This window comes from Haliotis asinina, chromosome 1 (genome assembly GCF_037392515.1).
Source record: "Haliotis asinina isolate JCU_RB_2024 chromosome 1, JCU_Hal_asi_v2, whole genome shotgun sequence".
NCBI classification, from domain to species: Eukaryota; Metazoa; Mollusca; class Gastropoda; order Lepetellida; family Haliotidae; genus Haliotis; species Haliotis asinina.
In genome coordinates, this window is record NC_090280.1 from 79,089,258 (window position 1) to 79,111,642 (window position 22,385).

The window sequence follows — 22,385 nt, forward strand, 5'->3', positions numbered from 1 at the left end:
ATTGAGTGATTTAGCTTTTGTAAGAAAAAAATTTACATATGCTTTAGGTATATTTACACACAAATATCAAGCTGAATGAAAAGCTTTTCAGACATATGAGATAAATAGCCCAATCCTAGCCGTGTTCCACAAAGACACCTCAGAGCTACAGTTATTGTTAGCCTATGCTAAAGTATGAGCGTTACCATCACCATACCACTATAATATCCCTGGCTCTTATTATTTATCATTTAGTCATATTATGTAGACTATTTTTAGCTGAGCTCACTTTATTTTTAGCTGTGCTTCCTGTCTGAGCAGACTCTATCTCGGTTTAGTACTAGAGACTACCAAAGTCAAATATTCATATTTACATTGTATATCTAACAGTACATTTGCTTGTTGCTAAAAGCAGCAATCAGGTACATTATAGTGGTATTTATTCAGTCCTTTGGACAATCAGTGACATAACGCTATTTAAAAATAAACCTTACAGATCTAAGATCATTTAATCATATTTCTCAGCCTTCGGCCCCAAAATCCAGGGAGAAAGATATACACATTTTTGCAGGTGACCACAAATTATGCCCCAGGGTGAATATACTACAACACTGTTATCTTTGTAAATGCGGACATTGACCTTTCCACCTTGCCCGAAAACAAACCTGTTATAGTTTTCTGACTGATCACTTTTTCCTGAAGTAAACAACAAAATACTTCCCCTCACATCAAGCTTATCTACAAAATTCAAAACTGTATTCCAGTAATACAGGACAAATTTTATGGACAGCAACTTCTTGGGTTTAGTTTAACTATTAACTATTCCAGTAGTTTTAACATTGTTTCATCACCTCATGTTACATTCCATAAGAGCTCATCATACTTGACATGTGAAGTTAGGTACACTCTCATAAATATGTTTGTGGATGCTTTCCCGAAGAAGAGGGAGTTAAGTTTCATGCTGCTTTTAGTAATACTAGAATAATATCACCACAAGGAACACCAGAAATGAGCTTCACACGTACCGATGTGGGGAATGGAACCCGGGTGTTCAGCATGAGCAAATGCTTTAACCACTAACTTACCCTATCACCCTCCCAAAGCAGATATGTGAACAAGCTGAAATGCTTAAACCGTTGTTAATAATTCTGACTCCAACAACAATAACTTTGAGTTTTATTACAAAAGAAAAAAGAGCATTTTACATGCTCGTAGTTTTAAAATGTAAAAGTATCTGTGTATTTTTACTCCATTATAGAAATGCCTCTGTACAGATTATGTGGTACAGAGAATACAGATGAAGCATTCTCTGAATGAATAAGTGAAGTTGTTGAGTGACAAGCCAGGAAAGAGTCTGACTTTGTGCTCCCCATTTTTGTGAAGGCACCAGAGAACAAGTTGAGTGAAACAAAAATTTGAAACTTCAGAGTTTAGGAAAATCTACTTCCTCATTGAAAATCAGGATAAGAATTGACTCCTTTATAAAGCCATGCTTCTTGTATGAGGTGTCCAGTAAGATCAGACGGTCAGGCTGGTTGACACGTTAGTAGTGGAGCCGTGGAAAGCAATTATCTAGACATGATCATTTTCAGACCACAATCACAAAGAAGGAATATTGCTTTGTGCAGCATTAATAACACCAACCGAATGAACATATTGCCTTGTTTACATTAGCAATGTGGACCAACAGACATTAGACAGTAACTTTTGTGATACTACACCCACAATACCAGAGTTGACACTCCAAAAATCTCCATTTAATGGCCATCCATTTCACCAAGGACACATTGTTAGTTTCACTGCTTACATAAAGACACAGAAACTAGGTCAGGTCACTCTGCCTATTCCAGTGACCTATATCAGGTTCAGGGTTGAAAATAGACACAATCTGTCCTAGTTTTCAGTCAGTACAGGCCTACTCAGTTAGCACTCTCACTGTCAAAACAATAATATTTATACTTCACAGTTAGCTGTTTACATAAATCAGGAAGTTCAACACCAGCTTAGATATATGTTGATATAACACAATGCTGTGTTCATATTATACAGGCAAATTAGCAATATATTAAGTCTCTCTGAGCAATATTCCAGCCCATAACATGTATACAACATTCATATTGCAACATTAACACATATAAACACATAACTATAGATTCACTTCAAATAAGAACCTTGCAAAATGCTGATAAGATATATTACTGTGAGCTACAGAGATACTTTTACTGTAAATACTAGCCTGATGTAACATGGAGTGAGTGAGCGAGTTACGTTTTACGCTGCACTCAGCAATATTCCAGCCATATGGTGGCGGTCTGTAAATAATCAAGTCTGGACCAGACAATCCAGTGATCAACAACACGAGCATCGATCTGTGCAATTGGTAAACGATTACATGTGTCAACCAAGTCAGCAAGCCTTAAAATATGCCTCACCAATTAACAATTATCTAATCTGCAAAAGTTATTAGTTAATTGATTTATTCAGTTACTTTATTCTGAGTACAGAAGAGAAATCTTCCCACATCCAAAACAGCAGTGTAGAAATGGCCATTTGCATCATACATACAAAATCGTGTTTTATTCTTTTTAGGGATGTGATGCATGTTTGTGCAAAAACCAGCAGTCATATAGTACAAAAGAAGAAAGAGCATTTTACATGCTTGTAGTTTTAAAATATAAAAGTATCTCTGTATTTTTACACCATTATATTTTATATAGTTTACTTAAAAAGGGTGTTTTATAATGTTTTTATAGTCTCTCATAACCCTGAATGGGTGGCTCATATCTTCTTACACTTGATATGTTCTGTATAATATGCATCTACTAAGTGACATGACGCTTCAAAAAACATTTATCCTATCTATTCCAGTTACTGTACATTGAGTGTACATTGAAACTCTGGAAAGTTTTTCATGTTTCTAATTCACCTTATTACAGCAATATAACCACAAAACAGAAACTATGGCAATGAGCATTCACAATAATAATAATAATAATAATAATAATAATGAAACTGGTGTACAATACCCTTGCATTTCAAAATGTGTTTAGTTTCAGTTCAGATCTATGAAGCCATGGTCACTTTTCTCCCTCATAGCTAGCATTAACTACATTGTATTAATGGTGTTCCAGTTAACTAAAATAATTGAGGACTGGTCGCAGTGATCAAATGACCAAGCAATCGACTGCATTTTCTCACAATCAAAAGCAAATGATTTCGGAACTACTGTTACACACTTTGAAACACTGGACGATGGAAGATATCTCCAAAGTTGTCAGGGCCTGCAAACTTGTTAAATTCTTTAAAAATTCACTTTACTAACTGAAATGTCATTACTGAATATGTCAAGGAAGTGTATGTTCATGAAATATTAGTCATCACTATAAAGTACCAAGTTGCATAATGTTATACATATCTGTAATAACAACCTGGACTGGAAAATCTGAAAACTTAAGCTATCCAACTTTTTTTGATGATTGTTCATTGGTAATGAAGTAAACATCATTTGTGAGATTTCAACCAATTCCCAACACTACACAGCATCACACACACGAACAGTGGCTCAGGTAACAACCTAAAGCCACACAAACACCAGCACCTGGTCACACACCAGTCACTCGAGTCCCCTCAATGGACTCACCTTGGAAAAACCCAACCAATGAAAACAAACTTGTGTAAGACAGGTAAAAAAGTAGGACACCGGATCCTACATGCTTATCTGCCTCTAGAAATAGAATGTAAGCTGCACGTCACAAACACTATCAGCATCGCACTAGGTTTAAATCGTCAAAACATACCACACCTATATCAGTGTTTACATATTGACAGTCAGTTCACAACAAAGACTATCTGACCCTAATGTACTTGTTGTCAGGGAACTTACAAGGGATTTTCTTCAGTTACTTCCTTCAAAGTGGACCAAAATTTGTGAAACGTACAAAATCTCTATTTAACAATTGGAACAACTATACATGCATATAAACATACAAAATCCTTGCATTCTCCAAGTCATGTAAGTTGACATAAAACTGTAGGGAGTAAGACCAGTTGTTGGAATATCCCAAAACAGTGCTGACCACCTGCCATGCTGATGCTATCAGTGCATGTGTATGCAGCCTATTTTAAAGTCTATGCGTCAGCAACAGATGTTTTATGTTCACAATAGTTACAGGGGGTACAATCAACATTCCTTCTGCAAACATGTGTTTCTCTCCAGAAAGATAAAACGGCTATTCAATCAATAGTTCACACTCCCCATTTGACTGCAAGTGTTCAAAAATAGACAAGAAAATAAACAAGGTCGTGTTATAAATTTACGAGGTTTACTTCTCGAAAACCCTTGATCTTGCCAACCACTTGATCACAAAAAAGCCCTAAATTTAGGTGTCACACCAAACAAAATAAGAAAAATATATGAAGTAAGAGTTTGAAATGAAAATTCAGAAAGTCAGATGGCCCCAGTCAAGGTCCTAATATTAAACAGGAGAAAAGCACAATCTTTGATTCATATTCACAAAGCATCTAAAAACAACAAACATTGTGAAAATATACATCAGTCATTATTGTTTTAATCTTGGTTGCCAAAATACCAAAATGCTTACTCCAGTTTCTATGTAAATACATAACATCCATTACAGTAAGTCACTTACTGGGAAAACAAGTTAACAATAACATCACAACCTTAATATATCTACTTAAAAGAGCACAAAGCACCCAGTAAGAAAAATTATGCTAAGAGTTCCTTTAAATTACTTGTGTGAAATTTCAAACACAACAATGAATTTTTTAAATTTTAAAATAAAATATCAACAATTGCTCACAACTTAAGCAAGCTTATATGTAGATTTGTTATTTTTACCACTAGCAGACTGTTCTATGCTTAATTCTACAGATGACAGCTCAAACAAAGATAGCCACACAATACAAAAAACTCACAAACGCCAAAATACATTCTCAACATTTTCTTACACAATCTTGAGGTCATTAGTGTCAAGCTTGGTTAAACCAGACTGACTGTCTAATCTCACAGTCTAGTGTTGATACGGCAAGTCCATGGGGCAACAAAGACTAAAGTATTCCATCAGCCTGTGAGCATGCCTAGATCAGCTGATCACCACTAGTGACTGACCTACAGTGGTCAGTAGCTAAAAGTTGCTTGACCACTGTCATGAAAGCTGATGCCAGATTTCTGCACACACAGCACATTTCAGTAGGTTAAACAGGACTGTTGTTAATCTGCATTATGTATGCAAAATAATGAACATCAGGGCTTGATAGCTAAGCTTTTGAGAATGGGAATAATCGGTTGTGAACCATGCAGAAAGCATTACCTTCTCTCACATGGATGATCTGAAGGTTACTGTTGAGGGACCTTGTAGGTTGAACGGACAGTAAGCACAAAAACCAACAGCTATACTTCTGCTGATTCTTAGTCTCTGTTTCAAGTGTGAGGCCAGCTTAGGGAATCATGCTACATTTTATATAATACTATGCATTTGACAAACAGCTTTAACAGATCAAACTGCATTGATTTAGCAATGACATTCTCTAAAAGGGTTGTTTTCTAAAATCTATTTCCATGTGATGAAATGTTTATCAGACTTCACCCATCTAGACCCTCCAGAGGATATATCCTTAGGAACAGTAACTCATTTTCTTCCTGGCAAGGAGGATGCATGACCTTGCCCTTGCATCTGTAAACATGATAAGTACAGCCAGGTAATGCTCCAACACTGGCTGTGTAGTGTGCCATGAATACGTCACTGTCTCACATTCTTCCTGCATTCACTCATTATAGTTAACAAGTTAAAGCTGGGATACAAACTGCCACTTGCCCACCAGCCCGAGTCAAACTGACTATTAATGCTAAATACCTTGATGCAGTGTTGAAATCAAAGCATGAATGTCAAGGAGTCCTTTTCATAAAGTTATGTCAATTTTTTATCTCATCCCCAGAAAAATAATAATTCATTTCACCATTTCAAACTGTCTTCACTAATCAAAGTTTACAATTAAAACTGGGATGCAACATGGCACTTACCAAGTCCAATTCAGACAGTCCAATGTTCAAAAAGTCAACAAGTGTTCAAAATTTAGCTGGATTACTGCTGACAGCGGCATAAAACTAAACTCATTTCTTCACCTTTTAACACCATAAAGGAATCCTGGAGCAATTTGAATTTCCAGCTGATCAAGAATGTCCCTACTTTACTGCACCATGGAAATTTTTGTTTCACATAAGTATAAAAGTAATTATACACTGCTCAAAAGAAGATAAAGAACACTTATTCTATCAATTTAAAATAGCTAATCAACAATGGCATGAAACATTTACTGCAGTAATGAAAATTAGGTATTTATTACCTTGTTTTGAGTGGGATATTTGGAATAAATTTTGCGGTTAATTTCACAGATGACTGCATGATAAAACACATATCCTTTTGATTAATCATGCACAATTGCGAATAATTTGAACATTTGCTAGTGAAATCCTGGAGGCTGCTTGTTCACAATGCTAAGGATAGACTGCATATATTGTACATCATACATAAACTATCTGATCATTTCCTGATGCTTACGCCTTAAGTCTATTTATTAACAACAAGTTCCTGCATCATCATCCCGAAATAACAAACATTTGAACATGGTGTTGGCAAGTATAATTGAGGGAGAATGGTATCATTCAAGCCTTCCATCTGATCTGGGAAGTTTCTCATATATTTTCCAGTGCCCTGCACTTTGGAGCTACCACTGTGGACTTTTAGGCTGTTCAATGGTCTTTCAAGTCAGTTACAATTTAATACTGGCTATATTTTATAAGTTATTCATCCAGTTGCTCATGCTGTTGATCACTGGATAATTGGGTTTAGACCTGATTATTACATACCATTTAATAATGGCTATATTTTATAGGTTATTCATCCAATTGCTCATGCTGTTGATCACTGGATAATTGTGTTTTGACCTGATTATTTACATACCATTGCCATAGCTGGAATATTGCTGAGTGTGGTATAAAACTTAAATCACTAGCAAGGCTTATTCATTACTGACCACTTTTAAAATTTCATCATGAACATTTAAAGATCTTTATAACAAATCTAAAAGAATAAACATTTAAGATGAAACATCAGAAATTATACAACTAGCCAGTCTTCAGGACCTTTTAAAACTTCTGACACTGCTGACCCAACAAATGAACCAAACACTTCATTTATTTGTATTTTATTTAATTCATAACTGTATATATATAGTTCACCTCTTATCATACACCATATATGTTAACCTGTCATTAGTTTTGGATACTGCACACCTCAATCAAACAAGTGGACCTATCACATTTTTTTTCAAAATATGCCTTTCAAAATTCAACTTTCACTGTTTCAATATAGGCTGCTTGTAATTATCAAGTGGAGTCATCACAGAGAATAGTGAATTATGAACTTTTGTGTAAATATATATCAATCATTATTAATTGTTATGTTAGAGCACTGTATTTACTGAACATCAAAACAAACTAACCACTAACCTTTGATCAAAACAACAACAACCTGGTAACTTTTCAAAAAACTTTCAAATCACACTGATCACGAATAGTGTCTGATCCTCTGACAAATGTGGCAGATTTGCCCATGGTCAGACAGAAGTCCCAAACCTGCTGGCCCCAGTGTCTGACTGAATGTATTACAATGACTTTGTCTGGAGTTGTTATTTGTGGCATGTGACACTTGTTCACTGTTTACAAATTTATGTTTAATAATGTTTGTCATTATATAACATTAATAATTTCAATGCCATTCATGAGAAATGTTAAATCTGAAATGTGTGTTTCTTTTCTGTGAGTCCTGTGAACTTTCAGTGGGTCAGACAGACATCTGAAACTTACAGGACCCAATGTCCTGTTATTATGAAACACCATCATAAACACTGAAATCAGGAATGAAACTATGAAACCTGACACTGGTCAATAAGATATTGATTTGAAACACAGTATTTTCAACTATTATCAACAAACAATGACACATGATGTTTACATCAGCTGATCACAAATACAGGTATGTGAGGAGATCTTTCTTATCTGCGTGCTGTGTGGGTTGGCTCAACACTGATGAGTCACTAGTCTGTGAACTTGGTAAACACTACTACACCCTGAATGACCCAACAATTAACACCCAGACTGATCCATCTCCTCTCCACTCATGTAGTACGTGTGCATACACCAGGATTCTCCACATGGGAGGTTGGACATGGGTGCATATACAGAATACATACAGGGTCATCATTATTTTAAGCACACAATATAATTTGTTTTCATACTTTCCAGCAGTTATATGTATTGTAAACTTCTCCAGCTAAAAACTGTGCTACAAACAGAAACTACATTTCAATGTTTAATCTTGAGTAAATACTGTATGAGTCTCATGTCAAGTCCTGACATGTTAATACACTAAAAGGAAACACAAATTCCCAATATCATCTGTTAAATGAGTTGGATGATCCTTTTTCTTCTTGTAATTTATTAATGTTTAAGTATATTACACCTCTTTCAGAAATAAAATCATGTTTAAGTCAAAAGGGTTCCAGTTTAACAAGGTTTTCCTGTGAGTTTCCAGTTAAACAAGATGAGCAAAGGATTCCTTGGTACATATATTATTAGGTAAACTTCAAATTCTGGCAGTGGATCACAGTCAATACTTCAGTAAAGGTGTAAATTTGAAGTACCGTTTCATGAGAGATTTTCCCTGAAAAGCTCCCCATGTAGATCAACTCATGACTGCCATCAGATAATACTATAAATATTTGGTAGTCAGACCTGCTGATACTTTTGATGCATGTCATCATATCTTTGTTGTTTACATTGATGCTATGATGTTAATCAATTGATTGCCTAGTCCAGTCAAAAACATTTTCAGTTTGACCTCACAGCTGGAATAGTGATGAGAGCACTCAAAGTTTCTAATTAAGATGCATGTTGATTCAAGATGTACTTGACAGACAACTCAAATCCTGTAATTACAGATACACGTGATCATGACAACCGTCTCCCGACACTTAACAGTGCATAAGCCAAGCGTCAGTTGGGAGAGTTTGCATGTATGTTGTTTAACACCGCACTCAACAATACTGCAGCTATATGGCAGTGGTTTGGACCTGACAATCCAGTGATCAACAGCATGAACATCAACCTATGAAAGTTGGGATAAGAAGACGTGTCGACAAAGTCAGCGAGTCTGACCACACGATCCCTTCAGCTGCCTCTTTGCCTCTTACAAGCATGGGTTACTGAAGACCAATTCTAATTCGGATATTCACCAATTCACCTTGGAGTTATCAACATACATATCAACACGACAATTACCTTGCAATCCATGAGACCAACGACATTTTCATGATGGAGATCAGACAGCTCCTGAAATGAAGAAGTATACTTGGTGAAAAACATAAACATATGGAGCCGATACTGATACGAGAAACTCGACATCATGAAAACATATATATATATATATTCTGGTAGACACTGGCAGAATGCATATATACACAGTAAGTATGATATAATATAACTCTAAATTGGCAGATATGAATAGAGCCCTAGAGAATGTTATCTAGCAGGTATGACATTGCCCAGAGTAACCAAAATCTAGTCTTAAATCTTGTCTTAAATTATATTCATGAACTATAGGAAGAATTAGTGACTCTTTCATTTTCAGAAAATTGTCATTATTTAGACTTGCCACAGATTCTAGGCTTATATGGGAATATTGGCTTCAGGATCTGTCTGACAGACTATGCGTAATCCTATATTGGTGGATATGAAAATTATCCAGAGAAAACGTTTACCCATCCCAAAACAACACAGCATGTCTTGCGCCTAATTTCAATTACTTCACCATGAAAATCAGAATCCTCTCTTGCTTCCAGATACACTCATACTAACGAAGCCATTCCCATTTCAAACACTGAATTCCAATTAGATTAAAGCTGGAATTTTGACATGCAGCCAAGACCTAAACTGCAATGACTAATTCATCGTTGAGAATTACAACCAAGGACCAGCAAACGACCATTTGTATGCCTCACATTACGTGCATCCTGCTGTCAAAATGACCACAGCAAGAAACCATCTATAATTCAAGTAAACTCATTGGCTGGCAATGGCTGGAACTCAATGCAGCCAAAATATTCTGAGTTTGACCATGTGGGGAATAGCCCTGATGATGTAACTCCCAAGTGTTCTCACAACACGAGTTAGCAAGCATTGCTGCTTTCTTCAATCAATACTGGTTATCCAACACAAATTATTGATATCTGTATCCACTGGACTTCCATTGGACTTGGGCATCATTTGAATGTTAGATCCGTAATAAGGGGCATAGTTTTTATTAACTTGGTTTCATATTTGAGCGTTGCTTTACTGTATCATGTAGGGAACGTTCAATTCAGCAGTTCTAGCATCAGATTCTCAGTGACAACTAAAATAGAAGTAGCACATTCAAAAATGCTGGTGCCATGATAAGGGCTGTTGTTTTTCTTAAACTTTCAAGCTACATCATTTGCAGACACGAGACTGCCTATTGTATGAGACCAGAGCTTTTTCTGATAACATTTAGGAAAGGCCAGGTTTAATGATGCTGCTGAAGTTGAAATCACACATCCAAATAATTACCTTAAATGTAAACCTGCAATCAGACTTTCTTTAAAAAAAAGTCGGAAATATACTGCCTATTGTATGAAGCCAGTGATATATTCAGACAGGTTTGCAGTACAAGCACATGCAAAGAGAGGTAGTAACAAACAGAATTGTTGTTTTCCTAGCATTCAATCAATGAAATATGTTAAATTCACTGTTTTGGACTTTCCTTCTGTTTGATTTCAGTAGGATTAGCTCATAATATCCCACATATACAGACAAGTTAAGGAAAGAAGACATGAAAAACATTTTAAACAGACTGGACTTGAGGTATAAATACTGAAAATAGGTAATTTCTATACAGGTCAAATACAACTGATAGTAAAACCCAGCAATGAATACAGAACGTTTTATACACCAGTCCTTATAATGATAATGTACAGCAAAACCAACAAAACGGCAAACTGCTGAATTCTGCTACTGTTAACCTGTGCATATGTCATCTATCGGGATTGACACTAGAGTCAGTACAGGAAACAACACATCTCATTCAAGTCATAAACTCAGTTCAAAAGATACTGTCAGCTTACAAACATATGTAAGGCTCTACTGAAGATAAAGGGCAAGTGAGTTAATTATTCATGCTGGCCAGTGAACTGTTGGCTTATTTCCAATAATTACTGTACTGCCTTACCTGTGAAAGAGGAGAAAAGCTTTCAACATCCAAACAGCCATTAAAGCTTGAGAGGGTATATTTACTTAAGTTGTTTGTTGTTAATTGTAGATCTATTTCAGAATAGCTAGTTCACAGATCTACCATCTACTGAAAGTGAAAGGTTTCTTTGCTCTGGCTCCCACTGTGTGAAAAATGCCATCTTAACTGCTGGTTCTGTGGCACGTGACAAGCAGAAATGACAGAGGTCCAGTCAATTCCAAACATTACACTTGCTCTTATGGTATCTTTGAAACTGACTGTGTAAGGACAAGTAACATATTTCTCCTTTGATTTCACTAACAGTCTTTGGATTTATAAAAGTAAGTTATATCGACAATACCATGTGACCTCTTTTGACATAATATATGTCACCAGTATATTGAACCTTCTGAGAGTTGACTGTGAATGCAGCCTGGTTCCGACACAGCTGACACACTATGAATATCATGGCCTGAGCAAAGTGGGACAGTCAATATAGCCAAAAAGACATGTGAATAGTACATAGCATTCGCAAGATAGATCTCCCATACAGAAATTGCATTGACTGTCAGCAAACTACATTTTTGCTTTCTAAAATATTTCAAAAACAAAATTTGCTATTCATTATTTATTGACAGCAATACAACAATTAAAAACAAAAAACAAAAAACACTTGAGAAACACAAGGTGAATAAACAGACATCATGTACGTAACTCAGTCATGATTTCAAACTGACTCACAGTCTTTTGATGGCAAATCAAGAGAAAATTTCAAATAAATCAACAGTGATTCATTTTTTGTAAATTCTGGAGAATTTGATTTTAAATCAAATTGGGAATTTTGACTACCACTTGGCCTCTGAGAAAGTTTAGATGAATCTCAGTAACTGTACTTGTGATGCATTTCAGTAAACATATTTCATGACAAATAACCAGGCAGTCTAAGTAAACCTAGTCTCAGTGTATTTCGTTATACCCCATCACTGAGTCTAACAAAACCTAGTAGAAGGTCATCTTAGGTAACCTTTGAGTGGCATATGACCGTCCAATCAAACGTGAGACGGTTAAATAGATTTAACCAATCAGACAACGGCTACTATCTAGGGATCGGAGGGACTTTTCAAAATGTTCAGGTCACTGACACGGATCTCTCCACGAACAAAAATCTGCATATTACACCGTTATTTGACCTGCAGTATATACGCTTTGGTGTTTCTGTTGACATGGTCACCATTAGCTAATATTTCTGCAAAATAACATCCTTGAATATTGCCCAAAACACTATTTTCAGTGATTGTTCACTCACCGTTGTCATGATTGTACGTGCACCATGTTCATCACCAGTAAGCGAGCGTACGCTAACAGCATTCGGAATTGTTTGGGTACGAACCTTTTCAACATAAAAAGTTCAAAAGGTATGTGCGAATGTGCACTTTCGCAATTTGGTAAGCTGTGTTCTGATTGGTCAATCTATAAGGTTACCTGACGCAACCTCCCATAAGGTTTTGTTAGACTCAGTAGTGGAGTGTAACGAAAAGTGCTGAGGCTAAGTTTACTCAGACTGAATAACCAGGTTTCCTCTGTTCTTTGATGAAAACTTCCTTTGTACAGAGATTGGCAGAAGTTGATAAATATTCGACACATTATTCAGTCTAAGTAAACTTAGTTATTCGTTATTATTCGTGGCACTGCTATACTGAGTCTAACAAGCCCTAGTGGAAGGTCGCGTTAGCTAATCTTTCTAATACAGCTTACCAAATTGCAAAAGTTAACATTGTACATACAGTTTGAACTTTTACCTTGAAAATGTTTGTTTGAATGATTCCAAATACCATTTTGTGCACGATTGCTTCTGAGTAAAATGTATTCACAACAGTGAGTAAATAGTCATTGAAAAAAGTGTTTTTGCCAATATTACAGGATGTCATCTTGCAAAAATATAAGCTAATAGTAACCATGTCATCAGAAAACCCTAAGTATACATACTGCAGTCAAATATCTGTTTCATGTGAAAATTTGTTTGTTGACAGATCAGTGTAAGCAGGAAAGATAAAATCCATTTTGTAAGTCCTGCTAAACCCTAAATAGTACCTGTTCTGGGATTGGTTAAATCTGTGTGACAGTCTCTTATTTGATTGGACATTGCTCCTGTGAATGTGACCATCAGAGTAATGAGTAACACTTTGCAAAAGTTTACTTGGACTGATGTATTACTTGACACAATAGAGGTTTCACTTAACTGTTTTCCCTCTGCATTGAATTATTGCCCTCCTGACATACCAGAATACATAATATACTGACACTTCCGTTAGGCTGACTGATTCATTGGGTTCAAGCAAAATTATTTTATTCACAAAATGAAAAAGACTGGTGACAAGTTCTCAGAACTAATAAAAACTCTGTCCAAGAATATTTCAATAACACCTTACATCACAAGAAGCTATTAGAAACAGACAGAGGAAGATTGACAGTAACAGGGAAGTATCATTGTACAAGAGGAACGATGTTAGGAACTTCTGACATAATATATTGCGTAAGCCTGTTATGATACACTCACATATTCTGTGAATCAAACTGTAGGCTTTCATGACTTCAATTTGTTATTCTTGGTCACCAGCAAAGAAAAAGAATAAATATTTACCATTTTTTAATAGAGCATGTTTTACTTGAGCCCTCATGGCCTTTCAGAAAGTGAGATATACAAGAATGGAACATATACTAGTCTTGCAATAGTGCAAGTCATGGTAGTTTGCAAAGGCCAGATGTGGTACGGTGGACTATAACTAATAGTCTATTACATACCAAATTTGAGTGTCATATCAGATCACTAGTGATTACTGTAACAAATTACAGTTAACATGGGAGATCCATATTGTGTATCAATTACTTAACTACAATATTGTTTTCATGAATAATTATTGCATTCGTTACCCAATATTTGTGATACATATCATATGCGCCAAATGTGTATTCGCTGCAGCCCTAAATTATTATGTAACTACCATAAATAATTTGAATATTCTTCGTAGAATTCCAGGGGAATTAACATGTCAAATACAAGTTCTTCTTCAGTCTGAACCAGATTCTTTTAAGTTGTGCTCTTATCCCATGGAGTAGAGGAGACTGTCAATCAAACCAGTATATATATACATTGTAAACCAAAAGTCACTGTGTTCTGTAATCTGATTGGTTGTAATAAACATGACCAAATGGTATTTGATTCCCGGAAACTGCATGACTGTTCCCTGCGTATTGACACGTAGAAACATCACAAACAATTGTTTTGTTGTGTCATCAACATTGGTGACGTCATTCAAATCGTATTGTGACGTAAAATTAGAATGGCGTCACAAATGAGCAACTCAAGACGCTGCAAAGGGTACCAGCTCAAACGGCCAGCTGATGACACTTCACTGCTGTACTCATACTCGATGTAAACGAGTGCAGACAGTAAAACCCTCTGGTTTACCTTTATGTTTCCAATGTTGACATCATGTGTTGGCCACTTTCCGGGTGTTACTGAGTATTTGAAGCCCGGGAATATTTCATTTGAACCCCCCTCCTGATGCCGTTGGTTCCAAATGTATTCCTGGGCTTCAAATACTCAATAACACCCGGAAAGTAACCAACACATGATGATTATCTCCTAAATGAAACCTTCCTAGTACTGACTCCATTAATCAGAGAGTGCTCACATGATGGTTGTTGCTAGCGTCTATGTGGTGTTAGTGCGCTAACAACATTTCAACATTTTCTTAATCGAGACATTTGTATATCTGCACTACTAACTATATCACTGTAAACATTGTTTTTTATATCACTATGTACTAAAGGAGAAAATACACATAAAAGGGCAGATGCGTAGAAATACATGGCTTCAATTTAGTTCAAATGCATACATGATACATATAAACCTGTACCTGGGTAGCCTTGTGGTTAAAGCATTCGCTCTTCACATTGACAACCTGAGTTTAATTCTCTAAATGGGTACAATGTGTGAGCTTATTTGTGGTGTTCCCTGCCATGATATTGGTGGAATATTGCTAGAAGTGGGGTAAAACCATACTCATTCACAATTCATGACTATACAAATACATACTCAATTTTTTCTTAAGGAAATAATGATTGAGCATAAAAAGGGACAAATGAACTTTGAAAATCCACCTCTGTTCTACCATCCACATATGAGGAAGGATCAATTTCCCTTGCTTGTTTCTTTCATGATGGGCAAGATCAATTTCCCTTACCTGTTATTTTTATGATGATCAATGCATAACCAATATGCCACAAATTTTCCCATACATCTGAAATATATGAGAATTCCAGTTCATGGCCACTGGGTTGCTGCTGTTCAGCTGTTGTAATTATTAACATATGTGTAGTATTGTGTCTAGTGTACCAGGATAGGAATCTTGTATCTGTATCACTGCACACCTAGTGAAGATCTTTTGAACTAAAGGACAGAAATGAATTGTTTGTATTTTGCCACTGGGAATCAGAAAGATAATTTAAGTGTGCCTTTGTGAAAATATGAGTGCCACTACCTTTTCATGACTTAAACACAAAGAAGAGCCACAAATAATTTAAATTTATTGTTTGATAAAGAAGAAAATATCATGTAAACCTGTAAAAGTAGGGGCAGGATTTCTGAAACTCTATCATTACTTAAAAAATAATTCACTTTCATCTGTTCTGGACCCATGAACTAACCCCACAAACCATGTTATCATCCAAACCTTCATTTCCTGTTATGCTCACTGGCATTCACGACCACACCCTGAGCTGTGAGATTTATAGTGTCACCATTCAACAGTTTCATGGGGTGCCAAAACAAGTTTGGAATCATTTGACTTGGTCCAGTTTATCGAATTTTTGTTGAGTATTATTTTAATAATTTGGGGGCATATTCAAAATATTTCATCCATACCATTTGGCACACACACATACCAAACACTATTTTGATCCTTGCACCAGAAACTCCTCAGGAATCAAGCTAGAAAACTAACGGAGGCTGTAAACGGGGGAACAGATCAATTTTAAACTTCTCTTTAAAACAATCTTTACTGCATGTTACATTAACATGAACAGATCACATTTCAATTCCTCTACATTTTGTCATTATTCAAAGGCTTGTGCCTGATGACGCTCCAATCAGTCATAATGAGCGAGTGAGTTAGGTTCTACACTGCTTTCAGCAATATTCCAGCAATATCATGGCGGGGGACACCAGAAATGAGATTCACACATAGTACCCAAGTGGGGAATCGAACCAGGGCCTTCAGTGTGACAAGCAAATGCTTAAACCACTAGGTTACCCCACCACCCTTCAATAACAGTGAACTGAGTTGATAAATCAGCACATTAACACTGACAAGTTCAAGAATTTAGAATAAGCACAATTCCGCAATGATTTGACTAAAATATTTCGCAACAAATCAACACAAAAGGACATATGAATTAACAATGTCTCTTGCAAATGCTCAAAAGAAAATAAACACAGAGGCCTCCGATTTGATAACTGAGACTTATCTCTGTGCAAAAAATATTGAAAATAATGTGTCCAACACCCAAAACTTGTCAAAGCCTGAAAATCTTCACCATCTGTGACAGATACAGCAGATAATGTCTACACATATAGAAAGCCAGGTACAAAATATCCACAGTAAATCTGTTAATCCAGATTGTTATATTGGAAGCTTTTACTGGTAATAAGATGTCAGAATACCTTTCTGCTTCAAAGCATGTAATCACCCTTTGCTGATATTATTCATTGTGATGTTAGTAACACCACAGGCTATGCATGAACCATCAATATCCTGAATCAGATGACTGTCACTCACATATTGACAGAAACACCTCTGCCAACAGTCACCAACATCTCACCAACACTGAACTTAGCCTGTACATTGCTCACATATTAGCTAGTCTCCTAACAAGTATTAATACCTCCAGGCTACATAATGAGGGAATCGTCCCTTGCTCCATTATGATTCAGCATGTTTATTTGATAGACCACTGCCCACTGGTCAGACACACCTAAACCTTACAGGTCTGACATAGTGGAATCTCTAGATGAAGACAATTGATTAGTCATAAGTGACCTCACCTTGAGAATCTTGATTTCCTTGCTGAGGAGCTGCTGAGATTTGGCAATGTTCTTTTTGGTTATACTCTTGATGGCGACGGCCTTGTCAGGTCTCTGTAAAATAATGTAAAAACTTTACTGTTATGCTCATAGCAAAATGCCAGTTAGTCTGTCTCAGTGTCCTAGAACTGCATTATTTCCCACCTTCCATTCTGCAATGCTAACACATTTGGGTCCATTTCAATTTAAAAGGAATTGTTTGTTTTTATCAAAATCATATATATTTAGAGATTGATATTTAGACAGACTGTTCAGTACTTAACTGCTTATTGGATCAATAGCTGATCTAGCTAAAGATAAAGCATATGTCACGTCTCATACTTAATCTGAATAGCACTATCATAAATCGTAATGTCAGAATACATGCTCAGTGCTTGCATCAGTCGATGAATTGTTCAGTATAAATCTTGAGTTTTAACTGAACATCATGAACATGCATGTGCATTCTTCAAAGAAACGCCAGGATAATTGTCTTAAGTAAATAAAATAATCTTAACACTTCGACCCTAGACACTAGTGTAGAAAATATGAACAAAGGAATAAATAAGATAAGGCCAGACCAATTTTATTTCTTGTTTTACAGATCTGCCTCATGTATTTTTTCAAGAATTGGAAAAGAAATAAAAGTGAATTTTTCCCTCGCATAAAATAAAATCCTAATGTTTCCATTGACCAAAAATGCAAACTGACATGAAAATCCTATTTTTAGATTGTTTTTTCATCCATTTACACTTCATAAACTGTCAAAAGTAAAATACTGTAAGTACTTAGATGGAATATAACTTTCATTGGTTATTTTCTTTCTAATTTTTTCCTGTCTCCCTTTGGGTTTTCTGAGGACAAAAATCAGTAAAACAAGAAATAACATTAATCTGGCCTAAACAACAAATAACAACATGCTCTTGAAACTGAATTGTCACATATTCTAATCATTACAGAACATGCAGAAAACATAAATCATCTTCAGTAGGCTACGTGTGCTTCAAGCAGGATATGCCCTCACAGGGCTGTGAAACACAATGTTCATTAAGTGGTCTCTTTTACCTTGAACTCACCTGGCAATTACTGCCTACTAATGAGTCTCTTTACTATTCCTTACTCCTTTCGTGAACCCAGTCAACAACCACCTTGTCAAGCTATCCAACTGACCACTGACCATTCAAGCATGACAACAAGAGCACTCACAAGATCTTTTCATTTTAAGTTCTAAGACAAACCTAATTCAAATCTCTAAGTTGGGGAAAAATCATTATTACCAGGTTACAGTGAGTGAGAGAGTAAGTGAGTGATTGAGTGATTGAGTGAGTGAGTGAGCGACGCACTGAGCAATATTCCAGCTATATGGAAATGATCTGTAAATAATATTGTCTAGACCAGACAGTCCAGTGATCAACAGCAGGAGCACTGATCTGCACAACTGGAAACTGATGAAATGTTTCAAGCAAGTCAGGGAGTCGATCCTGTTATGACAAGCATTGTCACCTTTCATGGCAAGCATGGGTTGCTGAAGACCTATTCTACACAATGATCTTCATGGGTCTACAAGGTTACAACATAAACCTGTGAATTTACTGATAAGGGTGTCATCAGATAACGAATAGTACAGAATGTACTCTTGTAAAATACACTGGGAATCACAAAGAACTGTTTGATGTTTGACACTGTATTCAGCAACATTTCAGCTTTATCATGGCACTCTGTAAGTAATCTGGACCTGACAATTCAGTGATGACACCCTGACTATTTATCTATAAAAACTGGAATACAATGGCAAATATCAACAAAGCCACCACCTGATTGCAATGGTCATCTCTTATGACAAAAATGTGTTGCTAAAGATCAATATCTAACACATATGGTCACATTTGGATGGAAAACTAATACGGATATTAGGATGATTGAAACTAAATGCATGAACACTTAAGCATGTACACTGGATTATCTTATATTTGCTTGATCAGAAATTATTCTTATATGTGAATGTTTTTTAAATATCTTCAAACTGAATAAGTAATCTTCAGATTCAAGGAAATATACTTCAAAACACAGACATTTAATCAATATAAAACTTTCAGCTTCCCGTTAATCCCACAATTTCACAATTTCAATTTCATGCATAAACAATCTCTTTTGACTGCTAAAAGTAAAATACACTAGGAAAATTTATCCTTAACTAACAAAATCAGGTACATATCACAACACATTTAATTATCAAATTGATGAAACTGAAGTTATTTATAAGCATTTAGAACATGAATACCCTGATTAAAGGGTCAAGGGTAATTAGACCAGGTGTTATAACACTCAGTGCACTAATTAACTACCAGCAGCAATTACTGACATATGCCTTCAGCCTGGAGCAATAAACATACAGTTACACTCTATGATGCTACTGTATATCACAATATAGGCATTTGTTTATGCATTGAGGTTACAACAACTCGGAATATGAAAACAACTTTTAATCAAGGTAAACAGCTGAACACAAAACCCTCATCCCCAAAACAACACACAGTATACAAATTGTGTTGATGTATCTTTCTATTACTGTGATCAATGGTGAAATATTATCTCCAAAGAAGTAGGAGAACCTAACTTTCAAACTGGATATGAAGTATAACAAACTTTTCAATGATAGTCATCCTATGAACGCACCACCATTTTACTTTTAATCACTATGCTTGGAATGCACATGCATAACACAGCAGATACATACATGTGCATGGGTGCCATACTTAATTTTGATGGTTTTCAAGAAGGTCGATAAATCACTGTAGACCAATACTTTTGACAATCATCTTGCATCACACAGTTGTTACTGTTAGTTTGTAGGCTTTTCTTTGGAAACTGAAAGTCACACACATGCAAATTTCACTTCACACATCAATCATCTTTGAAGACTGGTTACTGCATAAACGATTATAGTTATACGAAAGTGCAAGTGGTGATGCAATCTCAAAACATTCATTATTATCACATCAACACTGATTGACTGTGATATAGCTCCCAGTTTTTTTAAATCATAAATTAAAACTTAAGTTCCACTATTTGTTTTAGAAGACTGTACATATACAAAGTAGATCAACTATGACCTTGGGAAAATATAGGTTTATGGCCACAATTATTAGCAAAGGGATTAACATTCTTTAAACAAAAATAATCAATAACCATAATCATAATTATAATCATGACTGACCAACTCATATCCTATACAAAAACTTATGCATGTATGCATGCTCAGCTCTCAATAAGTAGAGTATAAAGATATGTGAACTGAGTCCCAGATCTTAGAGAAAGGGAACCTAGATCCATTAGAGCACATGGACAGTTATCATGCAGAGTTCTGGGCTCAATTTAATTCACATTTTATTTATTTATTTATATTATATATATACATATATATATACAACTAAATGTTAATCTACAAATACGTATATTTCATTATTGCCAAGAAGTGATACTACCATCAAATGAACTAAATATGCCCATTGTCCAACTGTAACATGCAAAGAGCACAGAGAAAAGCTTACCAACACTAGAACAAAGGAAATAAGCTATGTAGGTACATAACTAATAAAAAAACATTCTTGATACAAGAGCACTCAAAGGTAACATTTTGCTGGCAATGGTTTTAAAAGACCACGTCAGCATTTGATGTCATTCTGGCAACATAAAAATATTTCACATGAACCAGGCATGGATGTTACAATGTGATGCAACTTTCAGTAATCTCACCATGTCTACCATGGTGTGTTTATTATTGTGTGGATCTATTTATAGACATATATGACCTACTATGTGGTTATACCTATGTCATATCAAGGTGCGTCATTGCTTTTTCTAAACTGTTACATATCTAATCATTGATAACAAATATTGTGGCAATATTGTTGTTGGTTCAAATGAAGTATTTACCAGGCCTATGACTTTTCCATATAAAGTGACCATGAGGTGGACCAGGAAACATTTCTCACAACAAAGGACATGGGAAATTGAATTCCAGGATTTGCAGTGTTTTCAACCGAATGACTCCTATACTTTAGGTACAATGTTTGATAACAACAATATAAATGGTTATTTTGATGTGAAACCTCAGAATAATGTATTTGAAACATTGCCTTTGGATCACACGCAATTCTCCACACTATCCATTGTTTATACTGACGTAACAACGACGGGATAGGTTCACAAGAGAGCTTCCACGATGTTAAAATATATTTCCTAATGACAACAACAACCAATTTGAGTCAGGATGACGACACGGGAATTTGGCAGGCATTGTTCATCTGACAGCCTGAGAATTTGGTGCCATAATAAAATCTTACCTTCCGACTTCGTCCTTTGAAGACAACAGCAAATGCCCCATGGCCGATGAGGTCTTTCTTGTTGTATTCGTACTCCCCAAGATTCTCCATACCGTATCTGGATATATCCAAGATCTACGGACTGATATTAAAAATGATATTGGAATAGATGAACGACCAGAGCTGACAGAATCTGGTCTGGGCCATCATTGATGGCTGGGTTAGAGGCGATTTACATGGTCGCAAAGGTCCAACATGACTCATATAAAATCTAGGACTCCATTTTGAAGTTAAATATTGTCAGTACTCTTCCTGATCTTCACGGACATCGACGTAATCTGTTGCTTTTGACAACGCAAATTTATTCTTTCTTCTCAATGCGCTCGTATGTCAGTGACCACCTGATTATGTTTGGGTTTTGACCGTTTCGCCACCCGTCATCCGCCTTAAATATAGGGCGCCGAAGTGAGACGCACTGCATTCTAGTTAGATTTATGTTTTTCAATTTAAAGTATGAAATTATATATGTGTATATTAATAATGTCTAGAAAATATAAAATAGTTAAATGACATTGAATGCTGCATAAATCGGTCAACCACGAAATATATTCAATTAGTCCTATGAATATATTATGC

The 22,385-nt window shown here is 35.8% G+C and overlaps 1 protein-coding gene across 4 annotated transcripts in view; it reads right to left on the reverse strand.

The window, feature by feature from the left end:
- Positions 1-22,192, reverse strand: part of LOC137297776 (serine/threonine-protein kinase unc-51-like) — a 46,390-nt gene extending 24,198 nt beyond the window's left edge. For all 4 annotated transcript variants that reach the window (XM_067829742.1, XM_067829737.1, XM_067829729.1 and 1 more), the window contains exons 1-3: positions 21,771-22,192; positions 17,407-17,499; positions 9,338-9,388 (exon numbers count right to left, since the gene is read on the reverse strand). In XM_067829742.1, coding sequence (XP_067685843.1) covers positions 9,338-9,388; positions 17,407-17,499; positions 21,771-21,860 — 234 coding nt within the window. In that variant the 5' untranslated portion in view covers positions 21,861-22,192. The remainder of the gene's footprint in view (positions 1-9,337; positions 9,389-17,406; positions 17,500-21,770) is intronic.
- Between the last annotated feature and the right edge of the window lie 193 nt (positions 22,193-22,385).